At 39.2% G+C, this 26,424-nt stretch overlaps 1 protein-coding gene across 1 annotated transcript in view; it reads left to right on the top strand.

The window, feature by feature from the left end:
- The first annotated feature begins 2,040 nt into the window (after nucleotides 1-2,040).
- Nucleotides 2,041-26,424, top strand: part of TAFA4 (TAFA chemokine like family member 4) — a 45,632-nt gene continuing 21,248 nt past the window's right edge. Inside the window, exons 1-2 of the mRNA XM_031555515.1 lie at nucleotides 2,041-2,171; nucleotides 5,190-5,305. Of these exons, the coding sequence (XP_031411375.1) occupies nucleotides 2,092-2,171; nucleotides 5,190-5,305 (196 nt within the window). The 5' untranslated portion in view covers nucleotides 2,041-2,091. The remainder of the gene's footprint in view (nucleotides 2,172-5,189; nucleotides 5,306-26,424) is intronic.

Below are 26,424 nucleotides of genomic sequence, written 5' to 3'. Positions count from 1 at the left end.
CTTCGGGAGCCTTCGGGAGGCTGACTGTCCTCTTTCCCCCCCTCCCCCCGGCAGGAGTTAGAGAAAATAGAGGAATTAGGGCTTTCTGAATATTTAATGGATGGAGGTTGTCTAAATTATTGAATAGCTTATTATAAGAGATAGCTTAAAAAGCTTTGGTAATTTATCCTTTGCAGAAAGTGGCTGTAAGAGGCATTTTGCAACATGTAAATATCGGTGGGAAGAATACTTACTTTAGAATGCTGTCTTATTCTGTCAAAATAAACATACAGTGCCTGCAAGGCATCAGAATGCCCCTCGATATGCACTATTATCTGCCTCTTTTGCTGTATCCTTTTAATTAGAATGAGTTGGAATAACCAGTACTTCCCTGTGTCATTGCAGAATAGGTGACACTGAAGTTAGTAGTTACCTGTAGGTGCATCTCAAGTTCTTCTCCCTTCTCTCTGATAAAAATTACAGAGCAAAGAAGCGTCAAAACCTAATTTGGTGTATTGAGATATTGATTCCTGCAAGAGCACTGTGAGGATATATTTATCTGTTCTATTATGAAATGGGTAAAAATGTACCACGCAGTCACTTCAGTCTTTCAGTACTGTATTGAAAAGCCTGTTTGCGTGCTTTTCTTCTCAGTAAGCCTTTGGAAGCACACTGATTTTTTATTTTTTAATATTTTATGTGCTTAAGAACTACTAACAAGAAAGGCTTGATATAATGCTTGCCTTAAGACATCTTTTTGCCCACGGTTTGTTTTGATTTGAGCTGCTGCACTGCAACTTTGTCTCACTCTGAAACTCCACATTTGAGGACTGAGATGGAGTAAAATGTGGCTAATTATGGGTTGTTGGCCTGGTACCGCTTTAATTCCAGTGTTTGCTATTTTCTCATTGTGTTCTGAGCAGGAAGAAAATGAGTCTGTTGAGCCAGGGCCATTTCTGTTCTAAGCTCCTGGAAGGTGTCTGCTTACTGACTTTTCTGCCCCCAGTGTGTGTTAATGTAATTTTGTGTTTCTTAAAAAGTGGGTTTCCAATTGATCAAAGGACTACTGAAATGAAAAGAGTGGTGGGAGAACACGGGAAAAGTTTATTGTGATCACTCCATCAGGGGAGACCACATCATTATTACTCTCACAAATTACATTGTGTCGTGTTTCCAATAGCAGAAGGTCAAGTTGAGCCCAGGGATAGAAGTGAGAGAACAAATATAAACAATAAAAGCAAAGAGACTTGGCTGCCTGTGAATTGGAGTGTTTGAGCTCGTTATTCTGTGGAATGCATGTCACTAGTGCTAGAAAACTATCTTCATATAAACACTTGGAAATGTAGCTTCTGGGTGCAGGTGGGCTTGGCCTGAATATGGTGCAAGTAGAACCAAAAGCATCAGTGGGAGCAGTAAAACACTGATCACACAGACGTGATCCTATGGATGCAGCCCTATGGACCTCTCTGCTCCCGGAGTGGCTGGACTCCAGGGGCCTTGGCCAAATCTTTATGAATAAAGAATTTCACTCCACATTTAATAACCTCTTGTTCAATTTGTTGGAGGTTTCGAGCAATCGTGTGGAAATCTGCACCGTGGCAGTGTCTTTCCACAATCTAACAGCTTCCATGGCATTTGTGTGGAGAGAGGACACTCGATTGTCAACCCACAGTAAGCAGCGTGCCTTGTATGTGTAATTTTCAGTGGAGCAAACTCTGCCTTTTGTTAATCGTAGAAACATAGAATGGCCTGGGTTGAACAGGACCACCATGATCATCTGGTTTCAACCCCCTGCTATGTGCAGGGTCTCCAACCAGCAGACCAGGCTGCCCAGAGCCACATCCAGCCTAAATGTAGTGAATGTAGTGGTATTTCAGAGCTGTCTCAACATAGTCTCCCTGTGTTCTTTTAAACAAGTGAGAAGAGCAGCATTTGCTGCCTTTGGCATCGGGTTGTACTGTAGATGGCACTGTGAAGCAACGATTTTGATAACAAAGATCTATTTCACAGCATCATTCTAGTTGTTAATTGCAGTGTAATATGGCTTTCTTTGTAGGTCCCCAAAGTGAAGAGAACATTCTGAAATGCAGAAAGGCTTATCTGCAGCCGCAAATGGGAATCTGGAATAACTATGAAAAACACACTGAAATAATTGTGTTTGACTGGAACAAAATTCTTGCAAAGTCCCCAAGGTAAGAGTGCTTTTTAGCTTTCAAATGACACTGAAGATTTGCTGTTGTGGTTAGCAACACTATCCACTTGAATCCGAGAGAGTTAAGGCTTGACATTTCTGAGAGTGGCAGCCCGCTGACGCTGAAGGGCCCAGCACCCCTTGTTGTGTCTGTCTGCCAAACTTCATTCATCCCCTGCCTTGTGAAAGATCACCCTGTATTTCTCCATATTAGTGGGCTGAAGACTTGTATCCTGTCTACCTGAAGTCTGCGAGTGTTGTATCGTTTTAGTGACACTGGATGGTTTTAGCAGCCTCTCAGCTTGGATATAACTGTATGGATGTTTTTTAGTGATACACTTATTTCTGAACTCAAATGTACTTACTTAAGACTAAGTTTACTCTGTTACGATAATTAAACCTTGTTTCCCATTACCTGTTTAACATCAGGGTCCTGGTTTCAACACAGTCAGACTTTCATAATATGGGAAAGCTTTGAAATGATGTCAGCACACATTTCCACTGAGCCTGGGCTCGCTCCTCTAATAGCAATGGTGGGAACACCTGGATCCACTTACATTCTGAAATAGGAGCTGTTGAGCAGCCAGTGCATGATTTGAGGCCAAATATCCATCCCATCTGTCAAGTCACGCCAGAAATGGCATGCTCAGAATTTCTGTCTATAGTATTTAATTTCAAGGGTTAAATCTTGCTTCCAGTAACACCTTAGGAAACCTGAAGGAAGGTCCCTATCTTCATTGTGTTACTACAGAGTGACACCAGACCTGGGATGTCCACTGATACCTGGGTCAAACTTTTGTGTTTGAGTTTAGGGCAGCGGAGAGTTGATGAGCAAGACGAGTGAATCCTGGCTTCCTATTCAGAGGTACTGGTGCACAGGGTACAAGTGTTACCGTTGTCATAAGAGGAGAAAGAAAACAATGGTTAAACGGTTAAGTGGTTAAATTCAGCTCTCTCCTCAATAAAGTGGCGTTACTGTCATTATCCGGGGAAAATTTGGGGACTGAACTCTGAAATGGTAGAGTGATTTTGATACCTACTGTGCAGTTTACCCAGATGAAGATCAGCAGCAATAACAACACTTGTGCTGGATTCACTCTCACTCAGCCCCGTTAGCTGCACTGGCCTCATGTGGTTCAGCTGGGTGCAGGTGAAATAGGCCCATGGTTATCAGCTGAAGTGTAACTGCTGTGAATTAGCTTAGGATGCTCTGTAAGAGGATACTTCTAGGATAGAGAAGGAGCACTGGAGTTTTTGTCTTTTGAGGTTGATTCATGCTTGCAGAAGAGTTTCACGCACTGTTAATAAAGAATCTGTTTCTTCTTATATTGATTTCAAAACAGAGCATCTTCTTAACATAGTTTAATATCCATATTTTTCCCAAATCAATCCTTAAAACATGGCTTACTTATTTTTTCTTTAAGATTCTGTTATTTTACAATAAATGTGAAGCTTTAAAAAAATATATGTATAATGACAGGCTGACGTCTATAAGGATAGCTGAAGGGGGAGAACAATTCCTTGATTAAAAACAAACAAAGGAACCCCAAACCAGCAGGTACAAACACTGTTGCTAAAATATATTTGCAGCAGGTTTCTGGCCTCTTAACTTTTAATATGAAGAAGTGCATTTCTGAATTACTTGGGCCTTATCAATGTTCTCATTAACACATGTTGAGAGAACAGCGTTGTCTTGTGATGAGTGGAAAGGAATATCGGGCAAGCACTTTCAAATGAGAAAATGTGAGATCTGTTTTAGTTTCACTGGCAGATGGTTACTGGATTTAAAACCTGCCTGCCATAGACTAAGCTGAGGCATGGGATTGTTTTAATTTTATTTATTTATTTTTAAATTATCAGGCCGTTCAGCACTTGATTGATCTGATTAGTTGAACGGTTTCAGGTATTATAAAGATATATAGGTGTAAAAAAAAAAAAAATCAGAAAGTACCTGGAGGAATCAGAACTAGAATCTGCAGGGAAAAGTTCTCAAAGGACTTTTTGGTGCAAATAAAAATGCTTGTGATAGGCTTGTCCAAATCCCAGCATGCTGATTAACTACAGACTAACGCTGCTATGAAAGCAGTATTTAGTTCAGTTTATGCAAATCTGTGATTTGCCTTTAATTAATTTGATGTATTCCTGCTTACAGCATTTTCTGAAAGTGGGGAATGGTACATCTAGGAGTTCAAGTGCATAATGTACATTTATGTGTTGCACAAGTAATAAATCATCGTAATTGAGTTTAAGAAAATGATCAGATTAACTTTCTATATGATGAATGGCATAACATAAGCTATTGAAGGATTTAATTGTAGATATTTGCAGCAAAATTACTGGGGATTTGTGGCTGTATTTCTATCACTCCCATAAATAAGACTAACAACATCTGTCTTCTGTTGAGCAACTGTTTTCTGAAATAGTTTCTAACACTGACAGAGTAGTGAGACCTTGGATGTATTTGGATGTATTTGGATGAGGTGATGGTTTCATGACTGTTTAACCCTTAGTAAGCCTAGTGATGTCCAGGAAAGCCAGCTGATAATGTGTGCTTGAGAGGTAGAGCCACCTTGTACACACGCCTACCTGTTGTTGGTGCCCTTAGCAAATATACCCAAAGGGGTATTAAATACAGATGACATTGTTCTGTGGTGTTTCTATGATTTTGAGGCAAGTGCAGTTTCCAAATAGTAGCACGCCTTATCAATACACATATTTAAGTTTTGTGGATGGACCTTAATCAAAAAACAAAGCCGCTCAAGATGTACTGCAGTTGTATGGTGTTATAATAAGTATATGTGTGGTAATCTGGTGTGTGATGGCCATCGCATTTCTTCTGTTGGTAAAGCATACTTAAAAAATGAATTGATTTCAGCCCAACTGTGAAAGTGATTTTTGCCAGTGCTGCCTTATTTGTTATTCTTCAGTATCTTGACAGCGTTTCCTTCCCAGCACTGTTTTTATGTTATTCCCTACTCATATTGTTCTTTCACTCATCTTCTTCCTTTTCTGCCTCCAGGATGAGATTCTGTGCCAAATCAATGCTTCTATCTGACTGGCTCTTTCTGGTCTATGTGTTAATGGTCTGCTGTAAATTGTTGTCCGCCTCTAGCCACCATCCCCGGGGACACACAGGTAGGAGTGTTTGAACTCATTATGTGCTACTGAGAACAATTAATACCACTTGCAGAATGTTAGGGCCCACTTTTTAGCAGTGGATAACTGATGAGGCTGTTGACAGCATGTTACAATCAGTGCAATGGGTTAAAAATACAGCAGCAACGAAATGTGTTACTGTAAAAATCCATGGAGTTTCTAGCAATTTTTTGTAGTGAAATCCCTCCAAATTTTTTCTGGTGACCTTCGTGACTGCTAGGATGTCAGGTTTTTTTATTATTATTATTTTTTATTTTTTTAACAATTCTGAAATGTATCTTCTCCCTCCTAATCTAGTACTTACCAGGAGACTTTCTAATGGTATCCTTGGCTTTGGTGAGCAATAAATCAAAGCTCTAAGACTGTGTGAGCCAGTTCTTTCACAGAGTAACACAGATATGGACTGTGGTTTAGTTCATCTTGTGGTATGCTATGTTTTTTTCCTGCAGAGTAAAGCAAAAAGAATTGCATTTAAAGGAATGCATTTAAATTCTAGCGAGGTATATCTACCAAGAACAGTGTAAGTATCTATAAATGGCAGAAAAAGCTCAGAACAAACAGGGTTGGCTTTGTGAATTGATACAAGACTGGGTTCTTGGAAGCAATGTGTTTGTGCTGGGACTGTGCAAAGAACACTCCAGAAAGATATATAGATGTACCAGTGCTAATGCCCTCTATCACCTCTGATCCCAGAAGCAAGAAAGGTAAAGCTAACACAGTAGCACCAGTGAGTTCTGCTTTAAGGAGAGCTCAAAATCCTGGCTGCACCCTCATGATGAGAAGAGTGAGCTCTCAGTACTGTAGTTAAGAGTTGTGCTGGCCTGGGGATTTCTGCTTCCTTTTTGTGATACAGTCACATTCTTAAATCAGGTGTATTGCCATTAATGCATATGAAACGTTCTTAACTCTGAGTCACATTCTCATGGGTCCGTGTGTAATGTTAACACACACTTCAGCTCAGTGCTAGGAAGTGAGGATACTTTTGTTAGAGTGCTCATCCTCCAGATGAGACAACCTGATGATCTCTTTCCTGGCTGCTTCTGGTGATTGTCTAGGTAGGAGTTGAAGGACCCTTGTGTGCTTGCCAAAAAAATTGGAAATCCTGGTGCACGTCATTGAATTTGACCTATATGGAGCTGCTGTGTCTGTCTACACACTCACGGCACGTTAGCCATGTGTATATCTAAGAACTGCACAAAATACCTCTTGGCCTTGCTTTATCACCGATTTCTGGGTTCCGTGGTGCTGTAGAACATTTGTACCGTGCTCAGATGTGTCATTTGGCACTGCCCTTCCAGCGTGAGCCTGCTGCTTCATTCAAGTTCTATTTAAATTTAGTCGTCTTATCAGGGAAAAAATCCCTCGAGTTTTCTTTAAAGCATGGACTGATATGGTTTATTAGCAGTTTTTTTCTTGAACACCATATGTTTGAAGCCATTGAAAATGGATTCCAGCCCACTACTTTCTTTTGGGTGTTTGACATTTTGCTGTTGAAGGAAATCTGGCCAGAAACTATAAACCAGCAGTAAGCATGTTAAAGTTACTGATAAAATGCCAAAAGAATTGAAAACTACTTTCACTGCCTGGTAGATGCTTTTTTCCATGTAGTGAAGTGTGTTTGCCATATGATGCAGTCATGGAGAAAAAACAGAAGTCTAAGCGAAAGCCTGTAAGGTTTTCCAGTGAATACAAGATGATTCGTATTACCTTTTTACAGGTAGCTGTTATGGTAACTGACTAAATCACTTCACTAAAGAGGAGGGTCTACATACAATGCCAAGTTAATTAGGCAATCTTGATCCTTCCTATAAAGAACTGTTGCTTATCAGCACATTTTGGAGCTGATTAAACCATTGAAATTCCTTTTGTCATTCAGAGAAGAGTCTTGCAAGAAGAAATGTTATTTTTGTCTTGTTAAGATGCATTTTGCATGTGTACCTAAGGGAAATACATGTAATAAGGCAGCAGTGATCCCCTGTTGTGGGCTCATATGATGAATGCTCATTATGTGTCATGTAAATTTTGGCAGTCTTTTAACATAACATTTCAGAATGCTTGACTGCATTCTTTTAACTGACACTAAGGATTTTTTTCCCTTTATCAAAGAAGTATTGTAAAGCACAATTGAGGTTCTCAACTGTTAAGCAAATTTTCTTACAGTGCTTTCTCTGGTAGGCTAAAGAAAGGTTCTGCATAGCAGTATGGTCAGATCATAGAGCTCTTTCTTCTTCAAACAGACTGCCTCGAGGCTGGAGCTTTTTTGCACCTTTTTAGACTTGTGTGTCGTATTCTTCTCTGGACATGAGCTTCCCTCATGCATACACCGAAATGACTCCCATCCCAAACTGATTCTATGTTTCACATGCAAGTCACCCCATTTTTGATTCTCTGCCTCCCTTATCCGATGCATGGCATCACTGAGCATTTGGAAGGCCCTCATGATGGGGCCTGCATTTCCCAGCATCATCTTTTTTTTTTTGGCTGTTCAGCACAACGCGCAGATTGCCCCTCTGAGGTATTATCAGATCTGTGATGTAACCTGATATGTGAGCAAAACAATGTCTTGCAGCTTCCTGATTGGCATCTGGAAAGCAAATAATTTTCTTTTAGTGTGGCTCATTTCTTAGAAAGCAAATAATTAACCTCATCGGGTTAATACAAATTAACACGAGGTACTTTTTTTTCTGGTTAATAGACAACTTCAACATTTTTCAAAGTAAAATGTGCTGAAGCATGTTATCGTGGTAGAGGGATGAGTTCAGGCATTGGGTTTGGCAAGGCCTTTGTTGTGTGTCTCACCCTTAGGTCGAGCAGCTGTAAGCCAGTAGGTGTATGTTAAGATGAGAAACACCTGCTGTTTGTGAGACACCAGGTACCTAGCTTGTGATCCTTGAAGAGGAGCTTGTTTTTAAGAATGTGTTATTTGCCCCTGAAAACCCATGTGTTTCAGTCTGTGTATTTGGGATCACTGGTCTCTTTTAGAAAAAGTGCTTGTTCATGACATCTAAGAAAGTTTATTAGCCAAGGGCAGACAATAGAATTTAAGCTGAAAAGTAGGATTGACTTTTTTTCTTTGCAAAATACTGCAATTTTTAAGGAGTCTAATCCAGGAAAAGACACATATTGACTTTGGTTGTTTTAGATGGCACTTGAAAGAATGACATTTGACAGCTGTCTCCATAATATTCAGACAGGAACAGAAGCTGGATCTTTAAGGACCCAGAAACAATCCTGCTGCTGAAAAGTGAGAGACAATGGCATTGAGCAGTCCCTTTGACAAAAAGGGCCTCATCACTGTAATAAAGTGTAGGACAAGGCAGGCCTATTCTTTTGTTCTGCAATATATTTGCTGCCATCAAATAACTCTTAGTGGAGAAAGAGCCTTGTTCAATCTAGCAAGCCAATTCTGCCATTGCTTTGAAGAAGTTTGGATCTTGAACCCAGCTTCAAGGCCTCAACCTATCTTTCATTTGAATGGTGCAATTGTTTTGACTGACAGAGTTAACTCGGCAAAAGGTAGAGGAGAGATGTTCCTTCTCGTTATCATTAGATCACTGAAGATGATACTTACGCAGATTATTTCAGCAGGCTCCCTCTGTATCTGTAGAGAAAAGACAATTCAGAAAATTCATCTGATTTCATTGCTGTGAAGTACCCTGTTGAAGAGCTTGTCTTTTGCACTGATAGTGGCTGAGCACCAACCTTACTACAGCTATTTAAAATGAGGCAGTATTCCAAGATCCCAGAGTTCCTAACTGAGACCAGTATAACAATTCCACACTGTGCTGAATGAAGCAATGTACATTTAGTCCCAGAGATTTATTTCCACCTCACTGCTGTAAGTCAGGATCCACAAATGATGAAACATTGAATAGACACTTCCTCTGGTCACCTCACTTGGAAGCTGGACTTGTAGATCATTAACTTGTAGATCATTAACTGGAACAATTTCTGTCATGATTAACCATTACAGCTTGGCTTTTTTGAGGCTGCTGCATATTATTTTTACGTGATGTTTTCTAACTGAAATACTTTCAGCCTCCTTCTGCTTGCTGAAGGTTCCAGATTTTGGAGAATCCATTATTAATACACCTGGAAACTATATGCTTAATATACATCTGTAGGGCCAAATTTGACTCTGAACTGTCTTACTTGGTTCACTTTCTTTTTTCTTTGTGATTTCAACTCATCACTCTTCAAGTGAAGAGTTCAGCCCTAATAATCTGCTTGCTTCCCACAGATATAGGATGATGCAGAGCATAGGGATAAATCACTCTGAGTTCACTGGGACAGCTTGGTCTTCTTGCCAACTGGAAGAATGAGTACTAGCTTCACAGAGTTTATTTCCCATTGCTCTGCAGATGGATTAATTTACAAGGTTATCAGAGGTTCAGTGGGAGAAGTCTTGTTGAAAATTGCAATGGCAAGTCAAATGTGCATGACCGTGGAGACTGGGAAGTGGATTCATAAGGGAATTAACAGCAGCCTGAGGTGTTGAAAACTCTACCTCTTTGCTTAGTGAAATGCAGCAGAAAATCTAATTTGCTGCTTGGCATCTTAGTTGCAATCTCCTGCAACCAGGATGCTGTCTTGGCTGTTGTTCAGAGGACCAGGGGTTTCAATTTTTCAACTGTGTATAAAAGATGGGCTTTTGTTGATTGGCTGTAGAGGATCTGCACAGGGATCCGAGATAATTTTCTAGGCTTCCGTGATCGTTTTCCTTTCTGCCCTTCTGACTGATGCCTGAACGGGGTGAGGCTGATGCATGGGACTCAGCTCATCATTTGAGTTATACAGTTGTGCCCTTGATGCAGAAAACAAAGGCTCTCCTGTCTGATCCTCCTGTTCTCCCCTTGCTGTTGGTTAGAGAAGACAAAGTCTTTTTAGAATGTGTCTGTTTCTGATTTTCTACCTGTCTTTAATTGCTCTCTGATCTAGCCTACCAGTGGGACAATCCAACTCACTTGTTTCTCGCAGAAACAGTCTGCTTGTCACTTGGTAATGGCAAATATTTTATGTACATAGGCCTGGGACAGTGTTCTACCATTGACTGCAGTTGTTTTGGTCTGCAGGGCTCTCAGAATCTGTTTGTTTTTTTTCTTTTCCTTTTTTCTTTTCTCTGAATATGAGATGTCAGCTGGAATTCAGTCTTGTTAATACCTTTTGGTTGGGCTTTTAGTTTCAGGTGGTCTGGCAGCAGACAGGGTTGTTCCACATCAGTTGCAGCTTTTCACAGCTTTAAAGACTTTGTGAGTAAAATTGTGTCCTTGATAGAGTCAAGTAGAAAAACTCTTTTACATTGGCTCCAGGGCTTAATCTACTTTAATTGAAGGCTAGATGGAAGATGCAACTTTATGTTAGAAATATTGCTACTTTCAAGGAAAAAAAGGAAAAGCAGGGTTCTGATTGTCCCCTTATTTTGGGGCTGGGATATCATTCATTCTAACAGTGCTGATTGCTAGGGGTTTGGTTCCCAGTTCCACCAGAGGGCCCTGCAAGGCTGTGAAAAGGACTCCAGCGCACAGCTGCAGACAGACAGCACGCTTGCTGTCTCGTGATTTAAGTCATAACGGTGCATTTCACTAATTAGAGTTATGTGTCTTTTGTATTTCAATGGGTCAGATGTGGTTAGTGCACAATAAGCTTTAGCCTTTTGTGCTGTTTAACTCCTTTTATGTCTTAATGTTTTATTCAGTGTGTTATTTATGTGTTTTATTACCCAGTTTCTAAATATAGGGTAGCTACAATATACAGCCCTGGCTGTGATCTCAAGTAATAGGGTAGGGAAAGCAATTCAGTTGAGCAATAGGATCCCTTTAAGACAGAATGGGATGGAGTTTTCTGCATGATGTTTGCTGGTGTATTTTTCAGGGGGAAAAAAAGAGGAAGAACTGAACCTTTATTTGGGGTTGAGGGGTGAAGGAGTTTTAAATAACAGTGAGAACTTGCTGTATATATGATGGTCTTTTTCAAAATCCATGTGTGCATAGAGGCTAGCAGAAAAGAGAAATTCAGTGTTAATTTAGTCTTTTATAGTCTTTTATAAAAAATTTATCCCAGGGATCTGTGGGAAAAAATTACTGATGAGGTGAAGAATGTGTACTTATGCATATTGTACTTCATCATGTTATTAAAAAAATAATAATAAAGAGAAGCAGCAATATATAGCAAAAAGAAGAGAGAAGATTCAGAAGATTCAGTCTCAACAAAAAAATTACAAGTCCATTGTATCAGTGTGAAGCAGGAGGCCAGAACCAAGCTGTTTCCAGCAATATCAGGGTGACCAGATTCTAAAACTTTGGGGGAAAGCTTGTAAAAATACTATATTTTATTCATCTTACATTGGCAGCATTATTTTTTATATAGTCTCTATGTGTAAAAATGGTCACGTTTACATTCCATTGTCCACAATTCTAACCAAGCAAGCTTTGTTTGCTCTTTATCTTTCTTTCTTCCTTTTTTTTCCACCCGCCTCCCCCAAACTTAGAACTTATATTACAAAAAAGTAATGTACTTCAAGTGCATATGCTTGTACCAGTGTTGGGAAAAAGAAGTAGAAATCTGCGAATAGGATGGAAGGCATCTTGTCCTCAGTGTTTACTTGAGTACAGTGATGCAATGGGAAGTGGAACATGTTCTACTCAGAAGCTGTGCTCTGGGTTTACGTGGAGGTCAACATGCTGAGTCCTTGGGAAGGTTGATGTTTGAGTGATGAAGGCAATAGATTGAAATGTAAAGGACTTGCATTGAATTCCTTTCTCTGAATTGATTGAAAGACTTGTTTAAGATGGAAGTCCTGACCAAACTGAATGGGGAGCTTGTGTTTCTTCTGTGATTTAGTTTCCAGCCTGCTCCAGATACGTCATATGGTGTTTGGTCCCAAAAGAAAAGTTAGACTTCATAGTTATGATTTTATTAACGCTTGAGCGTTAATAAAATTCTTTCTGAATTCATCATTCAGTGTTTTGCAAATCACTGCCATTTTGAGGGATGGAAATTGCTTTAGGGTCCGTTCAGCTATTGATCGACATGCCTGCACTTACTGCATGGGTTGCGTTGTCGCAGCCTTGCAATCACATTAGTTGTAATAGCAGCACAGAGCTCGTCCCAGACTTCAAGTCCAATTTTAATGTAATTGTAAGGCCTTGTGCTACTGGAGAGTTCCATTTCAAATGAGTGACTGCACAGACTTTAAATAATCAAGTACTTAAAAGCAGGAAATTGGTTGTCATGTTTGACCTCACCGGTTCTTGTCCACTAAGATTATGTAAAGATCTCAGCTCTGTTCTCGTGCCAGGTGTGTTTATTTCCCCTGCAAAATGGCTGCTGCTTGATTTACATTTGGAAGTCTGTGGTGTGGCTGAGGACTTGAGATGCTTCCCAACCGCCTTGGAAACAAAAAAATGTTTAATTGTGGAAGAAACTGGCAATGGATTTTCTTAAAAAACTAATAATTAAATTGCTGCTGCTTATCCCTTTGCTACAGTTGTCTGTTTTTCAGTGTTTGACAGCATTCTTTCAGGAGAATGAAAATTGGTGGAGGACAACAGATTCTAAATCAGGAGATTAAAGATGTCTTATAGGGTTCAGCAGGATGATCCCTCCTCATCACACCGAACATGCTGTATGTCAGCACACGAACTGATGCTACACGTGACATTCATTATCTACCAGGGAGGCAATCATTAATGATACCCTGCCAATAACAGAAGTTATGAGCAGAAAATTCAAGGATCAACATTTCTATTTCTTACTGTTTGACCTGCCCTGCCTTTATTTTTTTTCCTCTTTCTTTTTTTCCACTCCTGTTTCTAAAATGGACATCATTCACGTGACTTATGGTCCAGTGATGGTCACTGTCTTTTTTACTTACCTGAATGTTCTAAGAGATGGTGACCAGGTAAGCATGTGGGAGGTTTACTCTCAGCTTTTATTTACTGCTTATATCTTCTTGATTACAGTTGTCCCATTAGTTTTTGCACCTCAGTCTCCTTAAAGTAGCACCTAAAGATGCAGTGAGTATTTTAGAACAGCTTTCTTTCACTGTCTTTTTAAAATTAATTAATTTATTTTTGCACAGTGACAAATTGTTGCACAGTAGCTCGGTGTTACACTTCAGGGGTGGAGCATCATGACTGGTATGTAACAGATCGTGATTGTGTTAGCAGGTATTTGCAAGGTGTTGCCTGCAGCTGACTGAGTTTCCTGTTGGCTGTTGATGCCTGATGAGCACAAATGGATGGAGTTTAAGAATATCAAGGCAGTCTTTTCCATGCATTTTATTTTCTGGCTGGGTGAAAAAGCTTAGTGTCTCTTCTGCTCTCTGTATTCTTTTTTCTCTATTTCCCTTTTTCTTGGAGAGATTTCCTTCTATATAGCAAGAAATAGAAGTGAATAAAGATCATGCTGAGCTTTCTCCTTCACAATGCCTCTGAATCACCACTGGATGGATCATGAAGGTGAGAGTACAGTGGGCTAGGGTGGCATTAGCATGCTTGGCTCCAGCACAAGTGGTGTTCAGCAGCTAACACTGCAAAGGGAAAAGAAGAACAGCATGCAAACCCCTCATTTGTAACTGTGCCCATTGTAAAGTACCAGGTTGGATCCAGTGCCCTTCCTGGTCCAAAATGCACAGCACAATGAAAGAGAATATTGCTTGAAAAAGATAATGAAAATATGTGTGTCCAGGGAAAACAGATATATAAAGCTCTTTAATAACATTCCCTGCACAAAACAATTTGAAAGTATCAAGGCTTTCTGACACATTCCTTGCTCTAGTCCCAGTGATGTCCTTTGCACAGTCTGCTCCTGGTATAATAAAATGTGTTTTGAGACACTGTAAATTAAGGAAGCATATTATCTCATTTCATGAATAAGCAATAAGTGCACAGGCACATTTTTATTATTATTATTTAATGAGGGACAGTAAATAACTGGTCACCCACAGGAATGGTGACTGTCCTCTCATGACTTACTATTTTGGGGAGGTGTTCTCTTCAAAGAAAGCCAAGTAGAAAGATATCTATATTGACTGTGATGTTTGCTTCTATTCTTAGGTATTCCTAGATAATCTGTAGAAAATAAAATTTACTAGAAGTATGAAAATCAAGTCAGGATATAATTTGAACAAAGTGCAAATTATGTCTGTTGGCATAAATCACACCAGCAGTATGAGTGTCTGGACCAAGCTATGTTTATGCTAATGATTTCTGTCTATTCAGTCCTTTCAGCAGATGCTGGTATTCTTTCAACTGCAAACAAATACCCCAAACAGAAATCATAAAATTTCTCATCTAAAACGGTTAGAATGTAGAAAAAGGTCCTCAAGTATTGTCTGGGTGCTGTAGTTAAAGAATTGAAATTGTGCTGATCCACAACTTTGTCTCCCCATTTTTTCAGAAATGAATTGAAATCGCTGTCCTCAGCAAAATGCCATTTTCTGCAAGGGATGCCACAGTCCCCAGGCATGGAACTGGAATAATTAGTCTACAACTGACAAATAATTGTGTTATGCTGAAGTCTAGAAACATCTAGGCAAATATAGCATGGCGGTTTCTGCCAAGTTGGAGAGAAAAGAGGGCTTGCTGTGAGAATGTGTCCTCTTTCAGGGAACAAATCTAACCCACCAGTGAGTGCAGAAAGCATTATCCTGACTTTTCAGCCCTTCCTCAGTATCGAGGGATTTGGGCTAAGTGAACTCTGGATCAGAATCAAGGCTTGAATATGCTGTAGCCTGAGTACAGTGATGTTCTGTTTTTTTTCTTTTTCTTTTCAAATTCATTCCAATTTTTCTTTTGTGTTGCCTTTCGACAAAAAAAGAAAGGTCTTTGTCCCAAGTGCTTCAGTGTAAATAAACAGCAGTGTGCTGGAGTTCCTCAGCCAGTGTCAGCCAGGCTGCAATCAGAGTGATGCAAGGTGTTTGTCGGAGGAACACGAGGTGCTTTGCATGCCAAATGTGATCACTCTCATTTAACAGATGGGGGGCTGAAACACACATGTGCGTGGTGAATATTTCCAGGTCTTAGGAACAAATTGGATTTAGTCGCAAAATGGTGCTGGGATTATATTTAGATTGACTTGCCTGGGACTTGGCAGCTGGGCTAGTACTTACAGAGTTTTATTTATGCAAACAACAGAGTATGGCACTTAAATAACATCATTGCACTGTTTTGGCCAGCTGCACTGAAAAACATTTGAAAGCTGACAAGTGTCTGGCAAGCTCTTTCCCAAAATTATTTTCAATACTTCTTAGTCCTGAATCCATTAGCTAAGCTGGTCAAAAGTTCATGAGAAGAAATGGCACTTTTGAAATATTATTAACATTTTGTGTTGAATGCTAAATGCTCTACTCTTAAAGTGGGTGAAGTTCTGCTTGCTGTATTTTATTATAGACTATGACGTGGGCTTTCAGACCGAGATCCATTAAGTAATAAATAGTTATAGCAAGGTCATTTCTTGACCAAGGAAAAACTGCATGTTGTGAAATGATGAATTCAGTCAGGAGACAGGCAGTGGAAAGATGGCGTTTTTGTGGCAGTCTCAGCAGATGGTTGTGATGAGATATTGCTAATTGTTACTGCTCTTATTAGCATCTTCACTGAGGACTGGTTTGCTACTTGCACGTGGGTATGGGGGAGAGAAGTGGAGTCCTTCCCTCTGAGGTGAGGAGATCATAACATCCCTGCACACCAACAGGGTCACACGAGTCTTGAGAGAGAATATATAACATTCTGGAAAGGAAGATGATGGTCCTTGGAGCTATCTGGGTGATGTGGTGTATTTAGAACCTGTGTATTGATAGATGAGCTTTACTAGCTCACACACAGTGAGTGTGTGTTCCAGATCTTTATTCCATTTTGTGTTAATGGATTTCTTTAATGCTTGTCCTTCTATTTTTTCCCTCTGTATCTATTTTTCTGTATCTGATTAAAATTCAGTAAGTAGTATTTTTTAAAAACAGTCATTGATGTTGTAACATGCTGTAAATAAAGAATTAAGCAATGAATAGATGAATATAAATAGAAGAGAGGATGAAATGCACAAGAATAAACTCTGTGCTTCAATAGGAGTAACTGTTTAAAGAACAACATCCAATTGCAAAGTGATCTCTGGGGCAATGAGAACTACTTGTTATTTTTTGCATAAATCTGATAACTTAAGCTTGCCACTCTGTGGAAGGAAGATAATGTCAGGCTGATTGATGGAGTGAACAGGACATGACAGTCTTCAAGGAAGAAGAAAGGCAGAAATCATCTTCTATGGAGACAGGATGTCATGATGTTGTCGAGAACTTTGATAAGCCAAATGAAATCCAGAAATCATTTAAATTACAGGATGATGAAATGAGAGGAAGATAAATAGGTCTGTGCTAATGACTACATATCCTCTTGACTAGAATCAAAGATCAAATAATGTATTGACATCTTCTGTTAATTCTGCTGTCCTGTATCCAAACAAGTGTTAGAGTTTAAAATGGTTAAGCAGTAACCTAACAGCAATGTGCAGAGGTTATTCTTCATGTTACATGCTACACAAGTATTTTTCTGTGTAATGTTTGTATGGGTGTGCATATTACTGGGACTTTAGTATTAAAATTCACTAAAAAAAAAGTAAATATTTTTTTGTGTTTTGGTATAGTAGCAAATTAAGGACACCAGCTTGCTGGTGAAACTTAAATGTCTTAAATTAATGCTTCTGAAATTAAGCACTGAGAGGATCCTAGGGTTGGTGTCTTGCTCAGATGAAATGTGAACTTTGATATTTTGATTCCTTCATTCTACTGACGGTGTATTTGAATGTCAGCACTGGTGGATGGTGTCTGTTGTTACACAGTTTACCTGCTGTCTCCCATGCAGCAAAAGGAAAGCTTCATCCCATTCTTTAACTGCCATGCCACTACTGCTGTTTGGCAGAGCTCTGCATACTGCAGTTTGGTGCTGTGGATTCAGTGATAATTTTGCTTGCAGTCATTCTATTGGGAATATTATGGAGACATGAAAAAAATAGACGTAGAGGAATGAGAGTCGGTCTGAGCAGCATCTCACAAAGCAGAGTGCTGCTTATGCAGCTGGGCTGCTGAGGAGAGGCTTACCTTTTTCATCTGTCCTCATCACAAGGCAGTCCCCTCCCGTTCTGTGTGATTTGTTGGAGGAATTCTTTATCTGCTGGTGTTTTGCTGGAGAGTCCTTAAACATCAGAAATTTATCTTCTTCAATAATTGCCCTGCAGAGTGTACCCTGACAACTTGAGTTGACTTTAAATTGTTGTCATTGCCTCTGCTTTATCATCCACAATTAATGATGTTGATAATAAAAATGTTATGCTATCGTTTACCAGTTCAGAGGCCCTCTGTTATCTATGAGGGGGTGCTAAGTGGATAGTGGAGTATCAGAGTTCTTTGTTTTACCTTGAACATCTGTATTCCCAGCTCCCAAGTACTGAAATAAGGCAGGTTTGGACTTTTAAGGCCAATTTTAGAAAGGCATTTAGACCCGTATTGCTGCAGATTTGCAGCGACTAGGCTTCTTCAGGTGTGTGTAACAGGATAGGTGAGGAACTTCAATTTTAACTACAATTTGAAGAGTTGAAATGTCGTAAGTTGAGATCCTGCATTTTGCAAAGCTCCATCCAACCATCTCTGTGTCAGCTCCAGCATCTTAGGGAACCTTAGAATATCCTGAGTTGAAAAGGAGCCACAAGGATCATCGAGTTCAACTCTTGGCTCCACAGAGGACCAGCAAAAATCAACACCTCAAAGTAAGAGATAAAGAGCTGTGGGATTGAAATGGATCAAGTCCACGAAGTGATTTTACAGGCACCAGGAATGAGCCAAAGCAGTGGAGTGACTCGCTTGCATAGAAGGTGCAGACAGTTGCAATGGTTCTCCTTCAGTTTTAGTTTGCCTTCTCTGAAAAAGTCTGTCTTGGAAAGCACTGACAGCAAAGGTGCAGCATAAATATCAGCCTAACCGTGACTCAGGCTCAGCCCTCGTTAACCACAGTTCTACTGCAGTGCTTTTTACTCAACCTTCCCACAGGGTGGCAGCAGCATCCATATTTTCATTTTTATTTTTATTTTATTTTATTTTATTTTATTTTATTTTTTCTTTGACTGAGTACTGGGACCATCCAAGTAGGAACATTCCTCCAGATTTCATGCGACTTTCTTCTTACTTAATCTTCTGTTGTTTTCCTTTCTGTACCCAGCAGAGGTACAGCTTGGGTTTCAGTCTCCTCCCAATGCCTAAGAATGCATTCTTCTGTACCAGCCCCAGTAGGACCGAGTTGTCCAGTGAGCCAGTGATGTGCTGGTGTGCGTGGTGTGGTGCAGGCTGCAGCAGTGACATCAACCCAGTGACATCAGGCAGAGCTTTACCTGGAAAGGGAGCTGATGTAGAGCGTGAGCATTTCCCTTCCAGTATTTATTAGGCTGAATCAACAGCAATTAAAACAGGCAGGTATTTACTGTCAGATAACTTGGACAAATAATTTAATTTCCCACTACTTTAAAAACTGTCTTCATCTTAGGAAGATTTGTAATTACATTTGACCTTGAGCAATCCCACATTTTTTTTTATGTTACTTGAAGCAGTCTCTTAATTTTTGAGGCTATTTAACATTTAAATTATGTCACTTAAAATTTGTGACAACACTTTGTGTAGCACTGTGCCTTTATAACATAACACGTTTCTGAAGAAAATGTTGTGATTTTATGCTTGGACTTGCAATGTTTTATGTTTGTGCCAGCATTTAAATGAGATCCAGCTCGCTAGCAGCCATTGGGATGGAAGTGTGGGCAGTTCACCTCAGTGTAGTATTTTCTAGCTGTTTGTGAGCACAGCCTGTACAGTAAGGGAAAAGAGATTTGAATAGAGAAGTTTCTCTCTGCAGTAACGATGGTGACATTTTTGGGTATCTAAGTGGAGCCTCGATCAGCAGAACCAGAGCTTTCTTATTCTTTGACTTATGGTCACTTGCAACTAGAGCTTGAGATTTTATGTAGATATTTTTAATCATGGTTTCTTAGTAAATAGCATGCTGAAATGACAACAGGAAGTGATTCTGAGCACATCACGCTTGTTCACATCAAAGTTTAAGAGAAAATACTTTTATTCAGTGGGGGAGCTGAATATGGTATTAGGTGGGTAAAGATATTGATGTTGCAAGTGTGAAAGAGGTCAGAACAGAGCAGTTCTAACAGTGACACCCAGTGACTAGAGAGTTAGTGGTAATTACACAGTAATTCCTTTTGGTTATGTAGGAAAAGCTTAATTCCAGCTACAGGTCCTAATGATGGTGCAAGTACAAGAAATGTGCGGTGGCTGAATGTATTGTCTGATGTTGTGGTATGGAAATTGGATCCATTCAATGTATGGATCTGGAAGAGCAGTTGGATGTATCTGGTTAGCTTAAAAGCCCAAAGGAAAAATCTCACTGAAGGAAGTTTTTGTTGCTTTATTTTTTCTTAAAAATAAGGAGATCTCTTAGTTAGGATTAGTTGTGTCACAAAGAGAAGGTAACTGGTTAGCATTATTAATCTAACTCCTGACTGACTGGCCCTTTGGGCATGATGCTGTATATGCTCCAAGTGACAGATGATGGAAGATCCACAGAGAGAAGAGCAACTCTAGCTGGAAGACCCATGAATCCTTTTGAAATTGGGCAGCTAAAAGGGAATTTGGGAATTTTAAGGTAACAGCATAGATAAACAGTAGAATTATTTCCCATACACTCATTGGAAAATGATATAATACAGTCGTGAAAGCTGCAATAATTATGTGAAAGGAAATAGATCCTGATGTTGGTGTCTTGTTCCCAAGTATAAGGTTTAGCTATCAGCAGCAAGAACAATTCTTTGTTTTTTGTCCTGAGCAAGTTGTTTCTTCCTTCTCCTTAGTCTGTTCCATTTCAGTTTGCTCTTGTGTATTACAATACTTGTCAATCCAGTAGTCCAGCATGTTCTGAATTAATTATGAAAAACTTCAGAGCAAATGGAATTGTGACCGTCGCAGAGAACAAGAGGTGTCTGAGTCTGACTATGTTTAGTGAGGCATTTTAATTCACTGTGCTTTCCAAAATGAGAACTGTGTGTGCATCTTGCATTTTGAACATCTCTTATCCCAGAAGGACTAAAAGTTCCTAAAAGGGGCAAGCCGTATGTAATTTTACAGTCCCTCCAGATGTCACTGAATCCCTGATAAATTTTTTAACCTGCTGGGCCAGTTCCAAGCAAACAATGATCGTCAGTGTTATTATCCACTTTTATTATATGAGAAATGTCACTCCTCATCCTGGCATGACGGGGAAACACCAGTGGCAACTTGCCTATTGCAACTCTTTAATCTTGTTTTGTGTTCAGCACCAAAGTTCTAAAATGTATTTAGCAGTGTCCCCTAAATTATTTCAAGCAGAGAGTGGAAAAGTGATATAAAGCAGCTATTCAGCTTGCCAGAACGTGTAACTGCAATGCTGTGTGCTGCCAGAAAGGACTTACACCAAGTTTCTTGCAGTCACTGTTTTGAGCCATGGCAGCAAAAAGGAAGTATCTACCTTTGAAACCTGGAATAAGTCTAATTTGAGAAGTTTTATAGATTTATTTATGTGATGGTTCTAAGAAGCCTTGCCCCCAGTGACCTAATTATGTCACCTGCATGCTGTACAGCTTTGTACTCCAGCAAGACTGCCACAAGGCATGTAAGCTTTGTAGTGAATTTTTTTTCTTTTTTTTTGTAATGATTCATCTTTTCCTTCCCCTTCCCTCCCCCCCCCCCCAGTACAAGCTGCTGACTTCAACAATTTATCTGAGGTTGGAAGTTCCACTGATTTTTTTGTTTTGCTTTGTTTTTCCTTTCCAAAAGGCCAAGGATGCAATGATAAAACTAATTTGTCTTTTTAATCTTCACCTTGTAATTAGAGCTGAGATAGGCTGGAAAGAGATGCCAGGCAAGTAAGCTCTTTTCCTTTAAAAGCTCTCCGGGCACATAACTGAGTCTTGGGAGAGCTTTAAAGGAAAGCAGTAATGAAAATCCTGCAGAAAAGGAAAAATAAGCCAACAAAATTAAAACTTAAGTGTGCTATTTTTAGCCAGGACTGGGAGGGAAAAGGCTCTGGTACCTCTGGGTTTATTCTCAGATAAAACATGTGAATCGATAATTATTTGTAAGCCTTCTTCTTCTATGGATAAACATGTCTCTTTGTTTCTGCCCCACTGATTCTTCTGTTGCTAAGATTTTAGGTGATTAAAGGTAGAGTTGATCTTGTCTGGAGGCTTTGGAACCAGTTTACCTGTGTTGTTTGAAAATCTTGTTTTCAGGGAGAGCAGTAATCTTTGTCCAAGATACCCAAACCAGTTTATTTAAATGCTTGGAATTCAACAGCTTTGGAATTTAGGCACCTTAATCTGAGAAAGGGTTTAAAATTGCTGCACCTTTCACTCAAGGAGTGAGAGTTGTGTTGGAAACAAAGCAGAGTCGCTGCCCTCGTTGTTTAGATCCATAGGGAAGGTGATGACAGCGGTGGTGGCAGAGCCTGAAGGCAGAGGGTGCAGATCCCAGTGCTGCAATCACAGTGCTTATCCGGCGTTTGGGCAGTTTAAGTCACTTGATCTCGGAGGCTAGAGTGACACAAAGCTGCAATTCAGCATTGATTTGCTAATAGGATTGCACTAGCACAGCAGGGTGTTTCTGTGTGCAAAATGTCCTTTATTTATTCCCTCTGAATGTATCTAAACACCCTCAGTGCAGGTAGCTCCAAACTGTTCCTTTTGCCAACAGATTTTCTAAGAATCCCGTGACTTCTTCCTTCTGTAGCTTTTTCCTTTAACATTTGCTGCATAAATATTGGTTTGAAGAAAAAAAAAAAGATGACTCTGAACTCTGAAATAGCCACATTTTTCCTTGACACATCATGCTGAGGATGATGCTTATGGTTTTGCATCTCATATATGAGAAGGGACATAAACAACATCTTATGTTTACATTCCTGAGGACAAATGGAAATGAATGTTCTTGGACAGGATTTCTTTTATTAAACTTGTTACCGAGTTAAAAATGAAACTCAAATCCTCTACCACTTCTTGTTTATATTACTTTATACCACTTACTTATATTATACTTATATAGTATTTATCACCAAGGCTGGCTATTAATCTTTTTACTTTTTACAGTGAGTACATTGGTCCTTAGCTGGTAGTCCTTGGAACTGGACTTTTTTTGCTTTCTCTCTAGTGAGGCTTTTCTTTTCCTTCTGTTTTTCTTTTGTTAAATGCTTATCCTTTGGGCTTTTTGAATGCAAGTATTTTTTTCTTTTTGTTTTCTTCATTGTTTTCGGTGGCTTAGTGAAGGCTGCTTTCTCCACTAACTTAACTGGAAGAGAATGTTGAAGATCAAATGATACACCATCCATGGTCTGAAGAGAGTCAGCTAGTCAGCAGTTATGATTTGTAAGCTGCATGTTAAGTGGGGATTTGTAGATATATAAAACTAAATTTTAGCAAGAAAATCCTCCATCAACCAGGCTATTCTGAAGTATGCAACTAATGTACACGTGTTAGTTTTTCTAGCGATGTCAACAAAGTCAGTGGGCCTGACTTGCCTATTACCTGTGCCTTCATGCAGTCACTGCCCTGGTATAAATGCTGTCATTTGGACGTTAGCAAGCAGCTGTAAACCTCTATCCTGTATTGCTCCCTTGTAGCTCTGTGCTATGATGCAGCTCAGCATGCAGATTTTTGAGTAAGGAGAGGCAATAGTTTTCAACATAAACAAGTCCACTGGGTCACATTAACCTCCTTCAGTCTCTGTGCTAAATAATTAAAATAAACTAGGTAGTGTTTAACTATACGTATTTAGAGACTTACTGGAGGAGCTTATTAGTTCAATATTCTAACACACTGTCTTAAACCTTTCTGAGCTCCAGGATCCCTTATTAAATATTTAGCGTGTATTGCTGAAAGAGTCAAGAATTGCTTTATTTTATTTTTATTCTTAGATGCAATTGCAATTCTCAACATTCTTTTAGCCCTTGAAACGTTGGCCATCTAGAAATAGCACTTACCTCAAATTGTCACTTTTGGCTATTGGAGGAGTATTTTTCATTTGTACAGATCTTAACAGTAGCCAAGAATTAACACTTGCAGAAGTTTCTGCAATACACCCTTGAAGTATTCTGTGGAACCACTTCAAATACATTTTTAAGCAATCCATTTGACAGCAGCTCCTTCAGATAGAACAAAGATATGTGTCAACTACTGACTGTGGTTTGAAGACATCGGTATTTCTCATTTGTTTCAAAAGTTCTCAAAATGGAATTAATTAATTGGTGAGAATTTTTGGGTAGCTGCTGTGAAACAGTAATTATTGGTGACAAGGATTGCTGCATGTGCACTGACACTGTTCATCAAAACTTAAAATTTGAAAATATAAGGCATTATTATGCTGTACTATTATGACTAATCATTTTGCAGTAGACTGACTTGCTGTAGAATCAAACTTTCAAGTTCAAGGTCGTCTTGCCAGGGGAGAGATTTTTTCTTTTTACTCGGCAGTTTTGTAAGACTTACTATATGGCTGAGCAAAGGCAGCTTAGCAGATTAAAATAACATCAGTGATCTCTCTTGTCTCTAGGGTAATGAGTTATGAGCAAAGCCAAGACCTCCAGGAAGGGATTTCGTTTCTGCAGAGTCTCTATTATATCGTACTGTACAGTAAACAAAAAACAAATGGTCTCACAGAGTCCAGTGTCATTTTCCCTAATTGCCTGTCTTGGTTCAGTACCGGTGAAGGTAAGATGTAAACCATGTTGTATTTGCTTTTACACCCAAGGAGTGATCGCTTGCTGAGGGAATCTAGTGTACATTTTCTATCTGCTTGTAACTGGAAGCTGATCAATCCCTGCTACAGGCTTTTCTTGAACATTTTTAATTCAAGACTTTCAGTGTTCCATAGTTTTGCAGAGATGTTTTCCATTTCTAACAGTAGGCTTGCATCAATGGCCTGTGTGCCTTGTGTACAAATATGTCTTTTTTCACAATAGTATTTTCATCTTTAGAGGGTCTTGATTAAGAATTTTCCTCTCCTCTGCTGGAATTTGTATTGTAATTTGATGGACAATAAAAAAAAAAATTAAAAAAAACCCTCACGTTTAAGCTGATAGGAGCACTGGAAGAAAGAAAAATCTCTCTTACCCAGCGCCAGTGTTTTTCATATATATGTATTACCAAAGTTTTGGATAAAATGTGTCTATTCTTAAATTAAAAAGAAAGGAAAATTGAGTTACGATTTTCAAGGGACTGTACCTTTTAATTGTAGTGTACAAAGCACATTCCTGCAGGAGATAAATGATGCTGTATTTTCTAGTCCGTTGAAAGTAACTGTCAAGTTTGTTGCCAAATAATGTGTTCTATCTCATGTCCAATAGTTAGCAAAATTTAATTAGTATAAACTGAAAAAAATGGAATGGTTCTCAGCAGGGAAGTACCCAAGTTCTTCCTTGACACAGCCTGTTGTTCATTTTATTGTAAAAGTTACAATAAACTTGTTAAAGAACAAATGTGAAGCCAGGGCACCTTGGAAACAAAAGACCCCCCAGCTTACTCTCTAAATAGATTGTGAGGGTGGGAGGAAATGTTATGCTTTGTAGCTAATGAGAAAGAGTTGTGGGTCTGAGATTTTTACTGTTGATCTTTGAGGTTCTTGAACTTAAATCTCAGAAAGAGAATTAAATTTACACTACATTACAGTCCTTCAGGTGCCTGACTGTTGTGATCAGTTTGGAAGCCATACTCAAAACCTCTGCCAAGCTTTTTTGTCAGGAGTCATCTTCTAACTGAGATCACCAGAACACTGCAATGGCCCAGCTGGGTTCTACATAGAGGCAACAGAGAAATCAGTGTGAGAACTTTCATGCTTTGCTTTGAGCGTCCCATCCCTGGCCAGTGCAGAACACGTAACTCTGAGTCCATCTTTGTGGATGTTATCTTCCTCAGAGTTGTGCTCTTAATACTTGGAGGAATTGCCTTTGCTTATGTCTTTGTGAGGTTTCTGTTGTTCAGGTCTTGACCTTAGAAGGTGAAAAATGGATCCTGGGGAAAAGGTGAAGCTGAAATGTCATTTAGCCTCCCCATGTCTATGAACTGTGAGCTCTAGAAATATATGTATGTATGTTCTGATGCTTACCTGAAGTTCTTTTCTTTTTTGAATGAGTTTCCTTCATTAAAAGTAGGGTGTTTTAAGTAAAACGTCAACTGTTTTAAAGGTCATATCTAAAGGTCTAAATCTCTGGTGGTGAACCTTGTAAGCCAACACTTTGTGTGATTTGAAGTTAGGCATACTCTATATACTATCAGATTAAATTCTGTTGACTGTCAGCTCATCAGTCAAGCTTGTTAGGTTTCAGTTGCTGTGATTCAAGATGCACTGTTATTTTTTCTAGCTTCTCAGAGCACGGGTTACTTGGAACACCATTGATACTGGAAAATCTGCTTTCCTGTTTGAAAGTGAACTATTTTCAGGTTATGCTATGGAAGACAGATACCTTTGCAGCTAAGGGCCACTTCCAAAGCGTACATATTTACGATAACCTCAGGCCATCTGATGATCTGCCACCAATTTCACCTCAAGGAAGAAAAATACTCATCCTAGATGCATCCTTCCTTATCACAGCCGGCAAAATGTATCTTTCACTGTATTTTATTGTTTTAAACCCGTGACTATTTTGTAGTCATTCCAGAATCTCTTAAATCTTTCTCCTCTTTTGATTCTTCCTCAACCTTTGCCCAGAAAGGAAATTTTTTCCTTAACTTCTGTGCTGCTACATTTACATTCTCAGAAGCAAGTTGGAGAACTCAGTTTAAATTTCTTCTTATTTCTTAGGTAATATATGAGCATAAACTGAAAGACTGTTAGAAGTATTCAAACAAGAAACTTGCAGGCAATAGATCATATATAAAGTGACAAGAAGACTTGAAAATCCATTTATTTCTCAGTGTTTTTATGCTGAATGTTGCCATGCTTTCTGCCTAAGAATAAAATTTTGTAGTCTTTTTTCAGGCAAAACTGAGGTTTTTTTATTAACACAGAAATGGAAGTATTCTTATAGTAA

The sequence above is a fragment of the Meleagris gallopavo genome, chromosome 14 (genome assembly GCF_000146605.3).
Source record: "Meleagris gallopavo isolate NT-WF06-2002-E0010 breed Aviagen turkey brand Nicholas breeding stock chromosome 14, Turkey_5.1, whole genome shotgun sequence".
Taxonomy (NCBI): Eukaryota; Metazoa; Chordata; class Aves; order Galliformes; family Phasianidae; genus Meleagris; species Meleagris gallopavo.
This window is presented reverse-complemented; position numbering and strand designations above follow the sequence as displayed.